Here is a 21,797-nt window from a genome sequence, read left to right as displayed (position 1 = left end):
AGGTCCCAGAACTTTTTCGCCTCGCTCAGTTCGGCAATCTTTAAAAATTTCGTCCTCTTTCTAAAATCCTGGATCCGCACCTGGTATCGAATGATACGTCGTCCTGTAAATAGCCATACCAACAAGTAAATTAATGGCCAGTAATTTCTATTTCTTAAAAGAACGAAATACACAAAAGAAAATACAATCTAATACGTTTATACTACTAATAAAACTTGAAAATGAGTTCATATCATATGACATTTTTTTTTTATTCCAAACAAAGACGGATGTACAGATACCGTTGAAAAATACAATACTCAGTGGCGTAGCTGGGTCATTTTTACGTGTACACCCGAACCTTGGCGAGGGGTATGAGTGTTCCCAACCACTCAATGATAGGTAGTGGGTTCGGAAGGGACGACGCCCGCGAAAGCTATGAGAATGAGATACCAGATACCGTAATGATTCCTGTCAGTAAAAAATCATTGATAGCACCATACTTTTGAATGTAAATGGTTTATTTGTTTTTGGTTAAATTTTGTAATATGTTAACTTTATAATCATCGTGTTAACCTGGAAGCTAGCCTAATGGTCATTGGTTTTAGAGAAAACGTCCAAACTAATATTACTTTTAAATAAGTTTAAAGGGTGCAGTGAGTGAGCATACAATCGACAAAAACACCTTTTAATGAACACTAAGAGGTGCAATATGAAAAATTATGGAACACCTAGGATTTCTTCCCACAAAAAGTGAATCAAAATATATCGTTCATTTAAAGGGATTTAAAAAAAAATCTTAAATTTTCTTTTGATATTTTTTTCTTGATCTGGAATATTTCACGACAATCTATGAAGGTTTATAAATAGAGCATGTAAAACAATTAATTGCGTAAAGAAAAGTCCGGCTATCTGTCTATCAGAAAAGAACAGAAAAATGAACGAAAACAAATGCTTTCCAAATTTTAGCTTTAGACATTAGTCATAGAAAAAGCTTCTTTGGCATTTTCATAAAATTCGATGAAGGTTCGACAAGTAGTTAATGTAATTGAGAAATAACTAAATGTAAGCCCAAACTGCGACCGCTTATTAATTGCAGAAAGAAATACATTTTGTCCTTAAAATGCAGGAAAATTGAAGATATAATTGCAATCTAAATATTGACGCCGCTTTGTCTCTCTTTTGGGACATAAATCACAGGGTCGACAAAAATACAAACAGAATTTCAAATCTGAGCAGATAGTGAATTGCTTTAAATATAAGAAAAGTACGTAGAATTCATAGTAGATTTAGACTTTTACAAAAGATTCGAACACATATATTAATAGATCTATTTGAGAAAAATTAGTCCCTTTTTATTCAAAATTTCAATCCATTGAAAAAGAAGCACAAGGCTGATGTGCTTTTGACCAGTTTTTTCTTATTCTAGGTCGATTATTTTTTTTATTTTCAAAATTCAAGTGTACGCCCGGGCGTTTTGACGTAAACGTAAGACAATAATTTACCATCAAAGTTTATATGACTTTTACCTGATAAAATTATATTTGACTATCAATTAAGTATTTCGAAAGATTTTTAAGAAGATTAATTTTGACGATCACCCATGACGGTCTAAAAACTGATAAATCATAAAGAACAATAGTTGCAGTTACAATAGAAAAGTTCTGCTATTACGTTTAAACAAAAGTAGCATCTGCAACAAAAATAAATAGCATTTAATCATCTATAATTAACATAAGAAAAACAATGCACTGCAATTTTCGGTTTCTACGCAGTTTCTGTCATTTATGGAACGTGATGGGTTGTATATTACAAACTTACTCTTCGGTGTTAGGGTTGATTGATTGTCAGAAGGAAGGAAATCGAAAGTAGGCTTGTGCATCAAACTTATAATAATACAGGAAATCTTATTGGTCATTTGATGTGGTAAACAAAAGAAGTACACATCCTTATGTTGTCTAGGATCTTTATAAAGTAATTTTCTCCATGCTTGTTACATAACACACAACAACTCACTGACAAATATAAAATTAAATAGGTTAAAAAAGAAGGCGTCAAACCAAGGACTTAAATAGATATATACGTCCCCGGTCAAACGTAGAAGACTTTTAGTAAATAAATGTAAGTGTGCAGATATTACTTTCTCTATTAATAAATGGATAACATTTCATATTGTTTACCACAAGCAGCTGTATCAGTAAATAAGTTAACATATTTACATAGACTTATCTACTGAGACCAGATTATAAATGAACATGATGAACCACAGGCACTTGTTTCTATCCATAGGAAGGTTGACTATCCATATTTATTATGGATAGTTGATCTTCCTATGGATAGAAACAAGTGCCTGTGTTATTATAGCACTGAAAAGAACAGACCATACTAATTGTTGAAGGCCTCACAGTGACCTATAGTGGGCCACCTATAGTTGTTAATTTCTGTGTCATTGCCTCTTATGAAGAGTGAATTATAGTTATCCCGTACCACTGTAAACTCGTACCAACGTCAACTCGTACCACTTTACAAAAACTCGTACCAATGCAAACTCGTACCACTGCTAACTCGTACCAACTTATTTAAATGCATTTAAATGGTGTTTAATGATGATCTATATAATTTACTTTCCCTCAATATTTCTCAAGCCTGTAAAATGTATATAATTTATAGTACAATTCCCAATTTGTAGATAATGTTCCCTGTCTATTGGATCGAAAATACTGCGGCAGATTTGCTTTGATGTCTCCTTTGAATAAACTCTTTTTTAAACTTTTACTGATAATCATTGAATTTAATTTTTAATCATTTCAAATTAATTTTTCATGAAAAAATCCTAGCAGTTAATCAAAATAATTTCCAAAATGAAATTCTTACTTTTTATAAATAACAAGTTACAATGAAATGTAACTGTTTCCTGTTCCCGAATTTTCTCGCCAAAAAGCACATGGCTTTCAATAATTGTAAACATAGCATTCGATTTGTGATCATGGATTACCAGCATTAAATTAATTGAATTTGGATATAGATATTCAACTTAAGGTACAGTTAAAGCAATGTTTTACTTTCTTCTGGATTATAATTACTTTGAAAGATCAGCTTAAAAAATAAAGCTTTTAGACAAACTTTCGTATTTTTTGTCTATTAAAACCCAGTATAAAATTCAAGTAATTCAACATTAGTTTTATTAAGTTTACAAAAAAATACCATAAAATATTCGTAGTTTTTAATATATTTTTGATGGTACGAGTTTGAAGTGGTACGACTTCCCAGTGGTACGAGTTAACTTTTTTGGTACGAGTTAACATGGTACGAGTTTCCGTTGGTACGAGTTAACTTGCTTCCTGAAGAGTTGTCTCATTGGCAATCATACATATCTTTATTATGTATCATAAGTTCAAGATAATATATCATTTAACTTCTTCAGAATAATGAATTTTATCAAATTATCATGTACTTAATATATTTCCTTAACTTTATATCACTTTCAAACTCTAAATGGTGCACATGATGTTACTAATTCATTTATTATGACGGTAATGTGTTGCATTTCCATAATTGACATATTTAACCTAGATAAGACAACCGTTCATGCTGGCTGTTCAAACCCCTTCCTCTGAAAAATCACAGTGCCAGTAGTTTGCTTCTTTACAAACAAAAAGGGAGGTTCATGGAAGAGCCTACACAAACGCTTTTACACTTATACTTATCCGACATAGAAATAACCTTGATTGTCCTAATCAGAATCAAAATAATTGATGCAAGCTATACTTTATTGTAGTTTTAACATTCATGTTATTTAAGCCCTCATTCTTGCTTGGGAAAAAATAATCACAAATATAATGCCTACCCATGTTAAAATTATAATAAAGTATTATTTCGTAAACAAAAAATGAACGGCCTACTTCATGTACAAAATAATGAACAAAAAAAAAAACATGTTGCACAGTAACATATGACAACCACAGGCTCCTAACTTGAAATGGGTACATGTACATACAGAATGTGGTGGGCTAAACTACTTTGTACGCAGCACACCCTTCTAAACCTCCCTGGAACAATGGTGTAACAGTGGAAATTAAGAACAAACTATAAAAATGGGTTGAAAAAGGCAGAACCTATCTCAGATGGATACAAATAGAAATACATCATATTTTTTTTTTTTTTATATGTTACTTATGTATATATATAGTACTTAATCTCAAGTTATTTATTTAAATTTACTATTATTGCAAACAAATGTACAATTTTGATGTCTTGAAAATTTTCTTATATGTCTTGAATTTATTGTATCAACTATAAATTCTTCACATTTTCATACAATACGTATGACCTGGACATGCATGAAATATTTGCCACTGGACATCAATCAACCAACCATCAATCATCAAAATAAATGTTAATGCAACATTTAAAACCCCCCTCCCCATACAAAAAAAAGAAAGAACAGACCTTACAAACAAATTACAAAACACCTTATAAATATAATATATATATATTGATCTTTCTTTGCAGATGATTTGATAACGATGTGGGGGAAACTACAAGGTGCTATTGACAGGTTTTCTAAGATTGCACAACCTGGTGAAGAACAAGAAGCAACAAACAGTAAACCAAGAAAATTCACTTATGGCCGTCCTGAATTCTTGCAACTTAATGATGATGAAGTACAAGTTTGTCAAGATATCTATACACGACCTATTATTGTTCCTAGAGATGAAATGCTGTTACTTAGGACATCTGGATATGCTGAGTAAGATTTTAATCATAGATCTATTATGACTTAAAAAATTGATAGCATTTAACTGCATGAGCTGGATTCATTGCCATCTTAAGCTTGGGCATCTGTTCTTACCATTAAAAAAATATTATTAGAATGAATCTGACTTCAGATCAGTAATTTAAAAGTCATTATCAACCCTAGTGTTAAGTAGAAACAGACTGAAATTTTATTTTTTAAAAGTTTATGAGCAATTTCATATCTCCAGGCTCGTGTACAGTAGCATCATGTCATGTTTTAAAATGTATATAGAGCAGACAGAATGTATCTTAATATCTTAAAATGGTTGAATTTCATTTGCAACTGTCAGTTTGACTTACTTGTTTATCATGGTTATAGTTGTGTTTTAGGTTGAATTTACATGTAGGAGCAAATTGTAATTTTAGGTAAAGCATCTCTTTTCTAAAGACACACCATTCAGTTTTCTTAAGAGAAGTTTAACAGTTAAAAATTTTATTAACATTTGTAAATACCTTTGAGTGTTGACAGTTTATAATCAAGATATATTCTTTTGTTCCAATCACAGGGTTATAAATGGTGGAAAAAGTAAATTAAATGAAGACCAATCTACATCCAAACAATTTTTTATCAAGAAGAAATCAGTAAGAAATGGTGCAGCATCCACAGAAATTCCACTGGAACCAATAACAGATGGGGGACCAGTAAGTCACATGTCTAATATCAGACATTTAGTCTTATTCTAAATCTGTTGATGAATGAAAGAGAGAGGTGGGTTATATGTGAATGAGAAATCCTAAAGACAAAAACAGACATCAAGAACTTCATTAATGATTCAACAATACTAGGGACAAGCCTGTCATAAAAAAAGGATATGGAATTATAAAATCAGTTAATGCACAACAAAACACACTCAAAAAGCAAAGGAACAGAGATTTTATTGTACTCTCTATCCAGATTTATATTGTCTAGAAACGGATGAATAAATTCAAAATAACACACAGATATGTGAATAAATTCAAAATAACACACAGATATGTGAATAAATTCAAAATAACACACAGATATGTGACTAACTACAAATAATTTGAGTGACAAAGACAACTAAGGAATAAAAAGTGACAATCACTGACAAGTTTTTGACTCAGAACAGGCAAATTAACATTTTGTGTGGTTAAACTAGTTTTTGAATACTTAACCCTCCCCATCTTTTATCACAGTCTGTGTAATAACAATATGAACACAGATGAAGATAATCAATTCAGAAAAAAAAACATTATGGTGGCTCGGGCCTATTCGAAGTTTCTATCAGAAGTGCAGTATTTTTGTTATTTTATTCTTTAAAGAAAATGAATCAAATTTGTTGAAAAAAAATAGGGGGTCACGGACCATTTAAGCTCAAAATTTTACTTTTAAACAGGTATGTTAAAGGGACCATTTTTCAATGAAATGATAGGGAAAATAAAGGTGTTGACATATTTTTATCAGAATATCAAAAAACCGTTCTATGACAATTGGTCCAAAATTGTAATATGAAAAGCTGGAATATAGCTTCAAAGAATGAGCCAATAAAAAACATAGGTCACCGATAAGGAAAAAAAAAATTTGGTCTTTTAACCCAAATTTTGGCGGGAAAATAGTGAAAATCGGTGAAATGTCATTTTGACCCTTTAAAAAATATGGATCATAACGAAAATATTCTATTAGTCACATAACTACAATGATTAAACATTTCTAATCAATCAAAATAATTCAAAAAGTTATATCGAATATACGACAAATACTTTTGTAATTTATGCGTGATATTATGCGCAGTTGAATAGTCCTGAGCCACCAAATTTGATACAATTAAAGGAAACTGCGTTCTTAGACTGTTCCTTAAATAAATGATAATTACGAATCAATGATAACAAGCCAAAAAAATCATCAATTCAGTTTCAGATCATACATATAATGATGATTTAAGTTTAGGATCAATACATGTACATGTAATAACTATTGACTAATAACATGACCTTTTGATGTAAGCCTTGACAACAGTTTATTCTAAGAAACAAACATGACAAAGTAATGAGTTTTAATATAACTGTCCTTTCAGATGAATGAGATTCCAGTGACCTACTTTGCAATATTTGATGGACATGCTGGCCCTGATGCTGCAGTGATGGCTTCTAAATTGTTACATAAACTAATTGAGGTAAGATGGCCTCCAGGTATTTAAAGAAATATATAGAGTTTAATGCAAATGTTGGGAATTTAGACTGAAATGTTGCTTTAAAAAATAAAACAAAACATATTATTCCATATTGATAAAATTTTAGTAGGTTTTTTATATGAATGGATTTTGAATAAATAAGCATATTCACCTACAGAAAAAGTATAATATACACCGTGCAAAACATCGCATGCTTTTACATGCATAATTTTGGTAAAACAAACTTTTGATGTACAATTGCTTTTGGTAAATAATTGCAATTTAATGCATTTCTCTCAGAATATGGAATAAAACAATTACTGTCTTTTGTTTCGGTAAATATGTGGTTTAATTGACTTTGAAAAAACTGATACATGTATTCACTTCGGCTGTTGGAAGTTCAGTTCAGTTCTTTTTGTAAAAGGCATAACAGTCACGGAACTAAAACACATCTGCACTCACTTTGTTTGTGTTATATCAAAACTATAAAACAGAATTCACATTCAATTAAAGATTGATTGGGATGTTTTCCTGTCTAGTGATTAGAAAATCAATGGGCATGAGATATACATTCATAACAGAAAATCAGTACATGCGCAGCAAAAAACACACAGAAAGCAAAGGAACAGTGCTTGTTTGCTGTTCTTTATCTCAAAGTCACAGTGCATGTGAAGCAAATATATTTAAAGTTACTGGTTAAAAATCAGAAAATATAGAGCAACAAATTTGTTGTAAAAATAAAAAAATATGAAAGGGATGTTGCATACTGATTGTAATATTTAAACAGTTACTTTTATTTTGTAGGAAAAGTTGAATGGTGTAAAAGACTTTATTTTTGAAATAGCAGGTCCTACCAAAGGACAGCTTGGAGATTCAAAGCACGATTCAAAATCCATATCTATCCATAGTTTAGTCATTGGTGCACTGGAACAATCTTTTATTTCAATGGTAATATTCACTTTTAAAGTCATCTGTTTTCAACCATTTCACGCTGTGCAACTGACCTATATCTTTTTACAAACACCAATGAATACTATCAATATTTGCTGTAAACTTGAAGAATGAGTCTTGTTTATAGTGTAGAAAGAGACACTTGAATTTTACAGCAATAAGTTAAGATAAAAGCATTCAATTAACAAGCATTTTAATTTACATGAAAACAATTATTGTAGTTATATGTCTATCATGGTTTTATTTAAAACACACACAGAGACTTAGAATATATATCATGTACTTGAGGTGGGTTTTTTTCAGAATAAAATGTATTAACAAATAAATTGTATGTTTAAAACATAAATAACAGGTAGAATAATAGTTAAATAATAGTGTTTTAAAACCCTTAATGCTACTTTTTTTTATTACAAGAAAGTTTTACAGATAAAGACCTAAACATCATATAAATGGAAAGAAATTATAAATTAAAATTTCTGCAATAGAATACCAAAGCTTTGTATCTTACTGTGTAAAAGTACTATACCATTTCAGGACCAACAAATAATAGACGAGAAACAGAACTATACAATATCAGGAGGTTGTGCTGTAATTGTTGCTTTATTTTTACTGGGTAAACTCTACATTGCCAATGCTGGAGATTGCAGGTTGGTTTATATAAATTAAATCAAATAACTTCAGACCAGAATATACTTGCTTAAGTCCAAACACTTTGCTGGCTGTTTGTAAAATTGAGAATGGAAATGGGGAATGTGTCAAAGAGACAACTTCCAACTTCTTCAGCTGGCCTCTAAACAAAAATGTTTACTAGTTCAGTGATAACGGACGTCATACTAAACTCTGAATGTACATATACATGTATTGATGATGTGTATGTGGTCAGGGTATTGATTTTTATTTATTATTGCTCTTGTTGAATGTTGTACTCTCTGTAGATTTGTGGTTATGATTTAGAATAAATATAGAGATATATTTTTGAAAATCAAAGCAACTGGTTTTTTTTTGTCAAAGTTAAATTATGATATTGAATATTTATAGATCAATTTATCTCAAATACTTTCAAAAGAAATGAAAAATTAATTCATTTTTGTCGAGCCTTCGACTTTAGTTGAAAAAGCAAGACTAAGCAATCCTACATTCCATCGTAGTCGGCAGCGTCAACAAATATTCACTCTGTGGTTAAAGTTTTTGAAATTTTAATAACTTTCTTAAACTATACTGGATTTCTACCAAACTTTGACAGAAGCTTGTTTATGATCATTAGATAGTATCCAGAAGTAAATTCTGTAAAAATAAAATTCCATTTTTTCCTTATTTTACTATAAATGGACTTAGTTTTTTCTGCGGGGAAACAAAACATTCACTCTGTGGTTAAAGTTTTTAGAATTTTAATAACTTTCTCCAACTATCCAGGGTTTGTACCAAACTTGGACAGAAGCTTGTTTATGATCATAAGATAGTATCCAGAGGTAAATTTTGTAAAAATAAAATTCCATTTTTTCCGTATTGTACTATAAATGGACTTAGTTTTTTCTGCGGGGAAACAAAACATTCACTCTGTGGTTAAAGTTTTTAGAATTTTAATAACTTTCTTAAACTATCCTGGGTTTGTACCAAACTTGGACAGAAGCTTGTTTGTGATCATAAGATAGTATCCAGAAGTAAATTTTGTAAATAAATAAATTCATTTTTCCATATTTAACTTTTAAATGGACTTAGTTTTTCTGCGGGGAACCATTACATTCACTCTGTGGTTAAAGTTTTTAAAATTTTAATAACTTTCTTAAACTATCCTGGGTTTGTACCAAACTTGGACAGAAGCTTATTTATGATCATAAGATTGTATCCAGAAGTAAAGTTTGTAAAAAGATTACTCTGTTTTTTTTCTGTAATTTACTTTTAAATGGACTTAGATTTTCTTACAATCATAAAATAGTAACAAGAGGAATATTTTTATTGATTTTTTTCCTCATTGTTGTTGAGCCTGCGATTTACAGCAAAAATAGGCGAGACACTGGGTTCCGCGGAACCCTTACAAATTTTTTAGTAAAGCAGACTAGACATTTCAGCATATGCACTATGTGCAGTTGATTGTGGTTTTGATTTTAGAGACATAACAATACATATATCTGTGCATTTTTGTAGAGCAATCTACTGTAACAAGAAAGTAACTGTACAGTTATCCAATGATATGACACCTCATTATGAAAGACAGAGGATAATGATACAGGTAAGATTTTCAAAGCTAAGTAGAGTCATTCTGACATTAAAGAAGACTGAGATGCTAAACAAGGTAGGTAACTCATCCATCACAATGCCAATCAGTGGGATGATCGCCATTGAGACAACTCTCCTCAATAGACCAAATGACACAGAAATTAACCACTAGCTAATATTTATTAAGATTTATGAGTATGTAAATTTGTTCATTAGTCAAGTTTGTTTGTTTATGGTTATGTTAAGGAAATGAACTTACTAACCAAACTTATGAAATTATCAGATTTCAAGATAAATGTGTGTCAGTCATGTTAATAAGTACACAATTCACAGTTGGTTAAGTTAACAATTTTAATCTGAAAAAGGAGTGTATGAAATATTCTCAAAAAACAAAAAAGTACATGACTAATAAGCTTTTATTAACATACACATGTTGTACATATGAAATGAAAAGCAATTATTGTAGGCAACAACCACTCATCACTGGATTACATGCTCCTGACTGGGGACTGGCATGTGAAGAATATGGTTATTAAACATGTTTGTGAGTGCTCAACCCTCTCATATCCCAAGACAATGTTATAACAGCACATCATATGAACTTGATTGGAAAGATTTGTTTCTGTTTTTCTTGCTTTCTGTAAATTGTTAATTCATATGAAACACAATACTTTTCTCAGGATATCTTTTTAAAATTTTTATGAAAAGAATTAATTTTTAAAACATACCTTTACACTTGTTCAGGCCATGACACGTCCAGAATTAATTGGAGAAGACTTCACTTACAACGAATATACAAGACGAATAACCAGGAACGATATTGGGAAAAGAATACTGTATAGAGGGCCAATGATGACTGGATGGTCAGTAAATACTTTTGTATTATGTTTGGATACAAGGTAGGGGGGATTATAGGTCATTTATTGACAGATTCATACTCAAAGGACTATAAATTACACAAAATTCATTCAATACAGATATATTCTTATTATGAACAAAAAAGAAAAGTAATTGAATTCAAATCAGTGATAGAATTAAAAGTTAAGTTTCACTGGCGAACAGTTTTAAATCAACCGATGGAAAGATATGGAAAATGACTATCATAAATGTATTTCTGACACAAGTGATTTCTGATCATGTCTTGGAATGAATTCCAATCATGGAAAAGAATTCTTGAAGTTTCTTACAATATCAAAGATGGTAAATGTCAGTTGCATTAAATTTTCAGATCATTAATGGACAGCTAATAAAAAATAAATTTGAAACATGGTTGATTATCAATTTTATTCATATTTGAAGTTACAGCTTTTGACGTTTAACAATCAAATAAAAGATACCAACATTGCAGGCAAAAAAAAAAAAAAAAAAAATGTACAAAAGTATATAATATAATTGATTTTGTATTTTTAAGGTCTTACAAAGTAGCTGATGAAGATGATTTGAAAGTCCCATTAATATTTAAACTTGGAGGAAAGGTAGCCAATTATTTTACTAATATTTATTTAATTTAAAAAGGGAAATAAACAGATATCTGTACATTTGTATTAACTGGACATCGGTGAGACTGCATATGTTTCTCATTAGACAGGTATTTGGTTCATTCACAATCTAAAATGCTCTTTTAAAGTGAATACCAGAATATGTCCACAATAAAAGATTTTAAAATCAAGTAAAGCCTTTTTTATTTTTTATGGCTGTGCCACGAAGTTGTCAGTGCCAGGGATGATGTAATCGTAATCTGTAAACGTAATCAATTGTAATTGATTACTTTTTTCACCTGTTTTCAATGAGTAAAAACAATAAAACTAACTCAAGTCAGTATGAAAGAAAACCTTTAAAACAAATAAGTGCAGTCTAGATGAAATGTGATGACATCTCTCATTCATGTTTAAAGTAAAAATTTCAAGATTTTAATTTTTTTCTGATCCTCAGTAACGTCAGAGATACCATCTTGAAAACAACTGTCAACTTATAATTTGGAAACAATACTTTAAATGCTGTTTTTGGTAAAAAAAAAAAGTTCAATACTTCACTATACAAATGTTGAGAAACATAGTTGTGTTTAACTAACTTTACTTTTTTGTTGCAATTTTGAAGCATGTAATTGTCAGATATTGAAAAGTAATGTAATTACTGTTGATAAAGTAATCGATTGCAATCGATTCTATACAAAAATCTGAGTAATCAATTATTAATCGATTGCACAAAAATCACTCATGTAATCAATTATTAATCGATTACATTTGTCAGTAATCATGCCCATCCCTGGTCGCTGTGGTCGGTGACATTTAGTTTGACCCTTTTTTGTAATTCCGTCATTCCATAATTTTGTCATTCCGTCATTCTGATATTCAGCAACAAACCATTATACAGAGTTTTTTTATGGCCCCGCAACGAAGTTGTTGGTGCCATATAGTTTTACCCTTGTCAGAAATTCCATCATTCCTCAACAAATCATTATACAGAGTTATTTCTAAATGCCTTCAGATATTAGGCTGATATTTGGTATATGAGTTAACTATGATGAGTTACAGAACAAGTTTAAGTTTAGTTCCGCTCCGCTAATTTTTGCCGAAATTACGGGCTTTGGACTTTGATAAATTGTTGAAAATCACAGTTATACAGATTTTTTTCTAACTGCTTTCAGATATTGGATTATTTTTCCAAGTGTCCACATACAAAAATATTTTTGAATAATCTTCAAACTTGTGGACTTTGAGGGAAAAACTAACTAAAATTGATGCCTTTATTGGTCTTAACATTTGAGTAGTATAATTTAAAACATCTGCAATGTAGAGGAGAAATATTTGTATGATAAATATCCATGATAAACTGCACATGATACTGCACAAACTTGACATCACAAACATTTAAGGTTGTACACACACACACACACACACACTATCATATAAAGTATTTAGTTAGTTAAACATTGTGTACATATCTTTATGCCGATTTCCTGACTTAATAAAAAGAGAAGAAAACCTATTCTGAGAAAATTTTCGAATATTTAAAGTATTTTTTTCAGTCGAGACTTATGCAGACCATTGGTGTTTCTAGAGGTTTTGGGGACCATGATTTGAGAGTTTTCGATTCAAGAATATATTTAAAACCACTTTTGTCTGCTGTCCCAGAGGTAAGTTTGCTAATCAATGCTTTTTTAATAAGAATTTTATATCTATTGGACATTTTTATTATAAAAAGAAGTGGTATGATTGCCAATGAGACAACTCTTCACAAGAGACCTAATGACAAAAAAAATAACAGCTATAGGTCACTGAACTGCCTTCAACAATAAGCAAAGTCCATACCTCATAGTCCCCAATGACAAATGTAATGTTTTCGTGCATTGTCATTTTAGGAGAATACTTGATTGATAAATTATTTATCCATCTTTTCAGACCGAATGGATTAGAACATTGCACTTTGAGTCTTAAACAAAAAAGAAAAGAGAGAAACAGTAATAAGTCCAGAAATTGCTAGGTTTTTATGGCAGGATGCAAATATAATATAGTTTCAAAACATCAACATGTATTAACAAATTTAAGGGATTTCCAAAAACACCCTTTTGTGTTCTTACCTAAGTTAATATTTACGTATAAGACAATGCAATTACATAGCAGGAGATATCATTTTATATATTTAGGTAAAGGTATTTGATCTGAAATCCAATGTAGAAGATGCTGTATTAGTAATGGCGTCTGATGGATTATGGGATGTTATAACAACAGAAGATGTGAGAACTACAGTATATAATGTGTTGAATCAGAGTAGGAAGGATGATCCTAAAAGGTATACATGTTTACAAGGTTTAAACAGGTTAACTTGGGGCTTCAAAGTCAGTCATATTTTATGGACAAGTCTGATAAATTATATAAATGACTTGTTGTGCCAAGGCTGAAACAGTTATTTTAATATAGTTTAGAAAAGAACAGACATTTAAAATATAGTTTAGAAAAATATTGAACTTTATGCAATCTTTTTGACCTTACCTTTTGCCTTATTCAGCCACACATTTCCAGTCATATAAGTGACATGATTAATAATTACCCCTACTATAATACCTTCTCATAACAATCAAGATTAATAAGTTCTCTGTCAGTTGAGTTTACCTGTTCAGGTGACAGGTTAACTATTTTTTGTACTGGACATTGATCGGTATAGTATGAAATCAGCAGAAATTATGGAAACTTTTCGTCTATTTCTTAGAGTGAGCAAAGCTTATGATAAAAGACTTACGTATAAGGTTCATATGTGGAGTAAGGATTGTTCTAGGTCATGGGATAAAAATTGTATAAAGAAAGCACAAATTTTAGGTATTGAAAATGTTATTAATGATCCTTTTTCCATTAAACATAAACTGCAAGATATCAAATCTAAACTATGTGAAAAAGATAAAAATGAGTGGGTTGAAAAATTGTTTAATGACAGAAATCAATGTAATGGTAATAAATTACGTATTTATAGAGAGTATAAACATGTTTTTGAATTTAGTTCTTATGTAAAATTAGTTCGTAACAGGCAGCATAGACATGTTTTGTCAAATTTTAGAAGTGGCTGTTTACCACTGGCAGTTGAAACGGGTAGATACACCAAGCCAAAAATTCCTTTAAATGAGCGCACTTGTATATATTGTACAGATAATTGTGTAGAAGATGAAAAACATTTTTTATTAGGGTGCGATTTTTATGCAGATTTAAGATATGATTTAATGAAAAATCTGGTAATATTTGTGATTCTTTTAAGGATCTTGATTTACAGGAATTTTTTTTTTTAATGTCAAATGATGCTATTCAACCACTTTTAGCTAAAACTTTATATCAAATGTTTTATCGAAGAAGGTTTTGTGTATAGTAATATTTTAGTACATTAGTTTTAATTGTTTTATAATATGTGTGATATTTTTAAAATGTCTCATAAGTCAGTAATTTGGCTGGGTACCAATATTTTAATTGTAATATTTGATAATTTTTAATTGCATATTCTGTAATTATATGTATTCATTGTGTTTTATATTGGTATGTGACACTTTAATAAATTATTCTGATTCTGATTCTGATTCTGAGTATTAAAAGCTATTTTCTTGAATTTCAGCGGTTTGTATCTTATATATAAAATTAGTCAAAAAGATTCTGATTACAAGAAAATCATATATAAATATGATTTGATGAGAGATTAAAAAGGTAGTAATAAAGGTTTAATGACAAAAATCTTTAGAACCATGTTGTTTGAACTAATACACTAGTGCGCAGGTGTGAGATTTCATTATGAATCTGAATTTTCAAAAATGCAAAAAATAACATTGATACCTACATCTGATGTTCTTGTCATGTCTTCTCCTGTAGAAAAAACGTGGAAAGATCTACTTAAACTCAATTGTGATCTGTAAATGACACAGATTTTACATATCTCTCTCTGGTCTGTGTTTACCATTGTCAAGTCAACATCCGGTAATAAAAAAAAGTACTGTTTTTTAAAGTGAAGTTATTGACAGCGTAATTTTGCACCTAAAAATAGTCTTGGACAGATAATAATAATACTCTGATATTGCACACTGCAAATGGTGCACTGTTAATTTAACAGTGAGTGCCAGAACAATGAATTTATTTTAAAAATCTACAAGTTAAATACTTTTTTTATGTCAATCAAGGAACCATAATTCAAATGATGCCCAACTGATAATGATTACTATGGAGGCCTTTTGTTTCTAAGTCTTAAGGGATTAAAATTGGGATAAGACAAAAATGTCTTGCTAGCTCAAATATTTTTGGAAGTCTGGTACAAGAAACCCAACAATTTTGAGAAATGACACTTTGTAACTCACTTCATCATAATTAAAATACAATTTCAGGGTTGTCTTTCCCACTGAGCTTAAAGTGTCCTAAATCTGCATTAAGATATATCCAAAATGCTTTATGACGTGCCTATTTCTGATGTTAGAATCATTGTACATAGTAGGTCATCTTTTAATATTTCCTCTTCTCACAGCAAAATGGCTATGTTGACATTGCAGTGAAGGATTAATTATGAAAATTATTTTCCAGAAACCTATAAAACCTTCTCTAAATAGAATCCATAGAATAAATTTGTAAAAATATTCATAGAAGATGAAATTTGAGTATAAAACATGCATGATTTATGACTTTTTCCCCCCTAATTCCACAGTAGTTTAAACGAATTCTGTGTTTTATAGATTTAATGCAGTTGCTCAAGAATTAGTGATGCAAGCCAGAGGTACCCCAATCCATGGAATGAATGGTTGGACTAAGAAAGATGGAACTGCTGGATCTTTTGATGATATTACAGTATTAGTTATACCATTGGGAGATGGGGTGTAATTTATGTGCAATCAAATTTTTATTGGACTGGATGGATATTTGATGTACAATTGTGTATCCAGGTGCATATAAAATGAAAAAATGTGTTCATATAAAGATGTGATGAAAGTCTAGTCAACATGAGAATCAAAACTTCCATAGTATTGCCCTACTGAAACTTGCTGTTCTATATTACCTTAAAAATGTATTGATAATTGTTTTAATGTTTTCATATTTTAAGCATTCCAAATAATTTGATACTTTAAATAAAGTCTTGTTACCTACATAAACTAAAGAATGATGATAATACTTGGTATACAGTTGTATGGTCATTGGCATATCTCATACCTAAAGGGATTATTTGACCTTGGTTCATTGTCTTTAAAAAGTTTTTCATTGTTACAAGTTAAAGTGTTGCCATTTTATTTTTTTCATTTGCATTATACTGTCAAAGCTACATATATGCCACAGTGTCAACAGTTTATTACATATTGGGATAATTTTAGATGTGTAGCAGTACTTTTTATGTAGGGTGTCCTTATTTTCAAATTGGACCAATTTTAGCCAATTTTGCTCCTCAGACTAATTGTCTGTGATTTTTCCAACATGATTGGATATATACTTTCCTTGCTTGCATTCAAATAGATGCTCCCTAAATATTTGATTCACTGCACCTGCTTTCTTCACAGCATGCTTTGCTAAGCACAAATATTTGTTTATGAAAATATTAACCTTGTTGCAGTCATACATTTGTTATACTGGTTTATTCTTCAAAATATGATAGTATTTATTGATTGTGAATCTATTCCAATGTATGGTTGGTTGTGATTTTATGCATGCAAGTAACAAAAAATATTAGTTAAGCAATTTTTCATTTTTTCTGCACCTTTTTTGTGCAATTTTAAGCATACACTAAAATATTTCAATTCAGCACAATTTATTATAATGTAGGACCTAAAGATGCTTAAGGTCAAGTGTAGTTTGAACTGTAACATGATTTCAATGGAGAAGCTGTATTATATTGTAATTTACAGTTTAATTATCAATGATTATGTTTGTTAGAAGAAAGATTTTTGGTAAATGGAACCTGCAGTTTGTTTTTGTTTTTGACACAAGTGAAAATTGTTTCTAATTATTCTTGGGTTTTTTAAAACCACAAGAAACCATTTTATATTTTCACCTTGATTTTTACACAGGATGGTGTGTTAAAAGAATGTACAATTTTATCCAATATAGTGCCAAAACTTAGTTGTGCCAACATTTATTGATATGCAGGCAATCTTTATTGTCTTAACAACATAAATTACTAATTAAATTATAATGTGATTTCTGAAATGAGAAAATACTTTTAAAATATCTACAATTATAAAAAAAGGTGTTTCTAAAAATATGAATTATGTGGAATTAAACAATTCGAAATATCCTATTTCATTATTAATTTGCTGAATAACATACTTTAGAAGTTCATAAGACATTACAATGTATCACTTTTAATCATCAATAATTTGTGTTTATACATGTTTAAATTAGGGCTTTGAACCTTATGCATTTTGTGTCAAACTACAAAACATTGCCATTAATTATATTTAGATGTGATCTAAGGCTTTACTCAAAGTATATTTTGGTGGGAGATGTAATTTTGATACCAAGATGCAAATATGTGTAAAATATCTTTTTGTTTTCAGCCTTGTCTCATATCTATTTTGACCAAAAACCATTTGTTAAATGACCATAATAGGCCAATATGTCAATTTTTACATGTTAATGACATCATAGAATCATCGCTAGTGACCTTTATGCACTAAAAGTATAGCAACATGTTCATTTATGCATAATATTAACATAATATAGAAAGTCGTGAATATTTTTCTTTTTTTTTTTCAATTTAAGGGGCCAAATAATGAAACTAATCATACCTTCTTCTTTAAATCTTCTTCAAAATTGTTATTGAGTTAGATTTCCCTACCCATGTTATGGGCACAAGACAGGTAGTCACTTCACCAGTCGGCATACAAATTAAACAATTTAAAAAAGAATGGTTTGTCATTGTCTGTAGAAACACATTTGGTTAAAAATTTTAACTTATAATCAACAAAAACTGTTAAATAACCTTTTTTAGATCTTGTTATTACTATTAAGAAATGATCAACATATAAACCCCAAAAGATGTTTTGCTTCAAAATATAGTTTACATAAATGTTAATGTTAAAAAAATTCAGGGTAAAACTTGCTCATAGAAATTTTGACAAAAAACTATGCATGAAATACACAGGCAGTTGTCTCAAAAAAATGAGATGAATGCAAAAAAACATCCCGTTGACCGACTTCTGAGGCCTGCTACTAATGATCCTGACAACAATGATAGTCGTGTCATATACCATTGTGTAGATAAATCAATTTAGATATACGGCATATGAAGTTTAGGTAGGTTTGACAACCGAGAAATAAAAAAAAATAACGGAAATTTGGGACTGGGTGTCATTATTCAAAAAAATAGTTAAGGTATATAGGGGAAAAAAATTGAGACAAGTGCCTGTGATGAAATAGCCATATAGATCAAATACATAAATTTCGACATTTTTTTTAGTTATATCAGAAATGACCTTTCTGCATTAATGTGTCCAATTTTATTTTAATCTCTCCAGTTTTCTATAACATACTTTTGAAAGGCTTGAATAGATTAACTTTTTATTTTGCAATTAAAGGAGCCAAATAATTGCCCTGATCTTTTTTCCTCCTTTTTCAAACTAGGATATTCTCTCATATGTACATATGTATACACCATCAAAGTTACAAAAACAAGGTAATAAAATGCTGATAAGTAGACTAGAAAAGGATTAACCAATTTAAAGGTTCCACAAATGAGATGAATATCTGTTATTTTTGCATTTAGAGATTGTATCGTTAAGAGGATCTATCCACATAGTGTCAGTTTGTTATGTTAACTCTTGTTTCATTTCAGTAGTGGTTATTGTTATTTCATCATCCATTTTTTCCAGTATTATTTAATGAGTAGTGTAGGTATAAATTCCCATTGGTGGCCATTGCCTGTTTTCTGTTTTCTTTGGTACGGTTGATCTCTCTTTTAAATCATTCCCAGTTTTCATTCTCAATTTTATTTCATGAAGCAGAAGGAAATATACAAATTTTTATATGGCAAAACATAATTTAAAACTTTTAGATTCATATTGATATACATTTAGGAGATGTAAACCCTTTGACATTCACAGTGTATTTCATTCTATATGGAAACTGCCCAGGGAAAGTCATTTACAGTCTCAAAATCACTGAATTATATCTTTTAACAAATTAAGAAATAATCTGTTGTATATTATATATTATCATACTCATTTTCATTACATTTGTATTTAAATTTGTTGACCAAATGTGAGAGTTGCATGTTTGTTATTCTTTTTTATTGTTAATTTATTTGAATTCAAAGATATTGATTAAATTTATTTATTTTATCAGTCATATTAGTTTGATTTTTATGCCCCACCTACGATAGTAGAGGGGCATTATATTTTCTGGTCTGTGCATCCTTCCGTCTGTTCGTCCGTCCGTTTGTCTGTCCGTCCGTCCATTTGTCTGTCTGTCCGTCCATTTGTCTGTCCGTCCGTCCCATTTCAGGTTAAAATATTTGGTCAAGGTAGTTTTTGATGAAGCTGAAGTCCAATCAACTTGAAACTTAGTACACATGTTCCTTATGATATGATCGTCCTTATTTTAAAACAAAATTAAACTTTTGACCCCATGTTCATGGTCCACTGAACATAGAAATTAAAATTGTGAGTTTCAGGTTAAAGTTTTTGGTCAAGGTAGTTTTTGATGAAGCTGAAGTCCAATCGATTTGAAACTTAGTACATATGTTCCTTATGGTACGATCTTTCTAATTTTAAAACCAAATTAGACTTTTGACCCCATTTTCATGGTCCACTGAACATAGAAATTAAAAGTGTGAGTTTCTGGTTCAAGTTTTTGGTCAAGGTAGTTTTCAATGAAGTTGAAGTCCAATCAACTTGAAACTTAGTACACATGCTCCCTTTTGGTTGATCTTTTTACTTTAAAGGCCAAATTAGATTTTTACCCAATTTCACAGTCCATTGAACATGGAAAATGATATTGCGAGTGGGGCATCCGTGTACATTGGACAGATTCTTGTTAGTTATACAATCGCCATTTTTATTTGTATACAATATTGAAGACAAGAACATTTTTTTTAAGTTTGTTTAGATACAGTTCAAAGTGATCTATTGCCATAACTTGGCGTCCATCATCGTCAACAAACTTTTTTCAAGGATCTTCTCTGAACAATTCAACCAAACTTAGTAATGATCCTATGGTATTTGGTATAAAGTTTGAGTTCTTTATTCTGGTCAGTCAACAAACATGGCTAAACAGAGATCATAGGGTAAAATGCAGTTTTTGGCTTGCATAAAAAACAAGGGTGGACACGTTGAAATGTCTCACCTTCTTTACTAACCATTGATATTATGTTGATAGTCCAAAATATGAAACTTACCTACAACTACATGTATCAGCATAAACTTTACATGATCCGAGAAAAGAGGTCAAGGTCAGATAAACCAAACAAGAAATACATGAACACCTTACAATCATTCAATACACTAAATATAGTTGACCTATTGTTTATAGTTTCTAAGAAACAGACTTAACCAAGACAGTGCACACACTGAAATGTCTCACCTTCTTTACTAATCATTGATATTATGTTGATAGTCCTAAATATAAAGCTTTATTACAACTGTCTCATAAACTTAACATTAACCAAGAAAATTTAACATTGACCAATGAACCATGCCAGGCAGGCATGTACAGATAACAATTCTTCCATACAACAAATATAGTTGACCCATTGCTAATAATATAAGAAAAACAGACCAAAAAAGAAAAAGTTAACAGAGAAATGAACTGTGAAAATGAGGTCATGGTCAAATAAAACTGTGTGACATGTACACCTTACAATCATCCCATACACCAAATATAGTAGCCCTATGGCATACAGAGTAAAAAAAAACAGACAGAAAACACAAAAACTTAACTATAACCACTGAACCATGAAAATGAGGTCAAGGTCAGATGACACCTGCCAGCTGGACATGTACACCTTACAGTCCTTCCATACACCAAATATACTAGACCTATTGCTTAGTATCTGAGATATGGACGTACTTTAACCTATAATGGTTTACTTTTTAAATTGTTATTTGGATGGAGAGTTGTCTCATTGGCACTCACACCACATCTTCCTATATCTATTGACCACCACAACTTAACCTTGTTCATTGATCTGTGAAATGAGGTCAAGGTCAAGTGAAAACTGTCTGACGGGTTAGGGGATCTTGCAAGGTATGCAAATACCAAATATAGTTATCTTATTACT

At 30.4% G+C, this 21,797-nt stretch overlaps 1 protein-coding gene across 1 annotated transcript; it reads left to right on the top strand.

Annotated features, from left to right (window-relative positions):
* The first annotated feature begins 1,820 nt into the window (after positions 1-1,820).
* Positions 1,821-18,889, top strand: LOC134690465 (protein phosphatase 1H-like). The gene is made up of 12 exons (XM_063550439.1): positions 1,821-1,847; positions 4,492-4,729; positions 5,283-5,418; positions 6,813-6,911; positions 7,713-7,856; positions 8,394-8,506; positions 10,005-10,089; positions 10,821-10,939; positions 11,488-11,551; positions 13,105-13,212; positions 13,723-13,868; positions 16,270-18,889. Exons 2-12 carry the CDS (start codon positions 4,506-4,508, stop codon positions 16,412-16,414), a joined length of 1,383 nt encoding a protein of 460 aa, XP_063406509.1. The 5' UTR covers positions 1,821-1,847; positions 4,492-4,505; the 3' UTR covers positions 16,415-18,889.
* The last annotated feature ends 2,908 nt before the right edge of the window (positions 18,890-21,797 follow it).

This window comes from Mytilus trossulus, chromosome 1 (assembly GCF_036588685.1).
Source record: "Mytilus trossulus isolate FHL-02 chromosome 1, PNRI_Mtr1.1.1.hap1, whole genome shotgun sequence".
Lineage (NCBI taxonomy): Eukaryota > Metazoa > Mollusca > Bivalvia > Mytilida > Mytilidae > Mytilus > Mytilus trossulus.
This window is presented reverse-complemented; position numbering and strand designations above follow the sequence as displayed.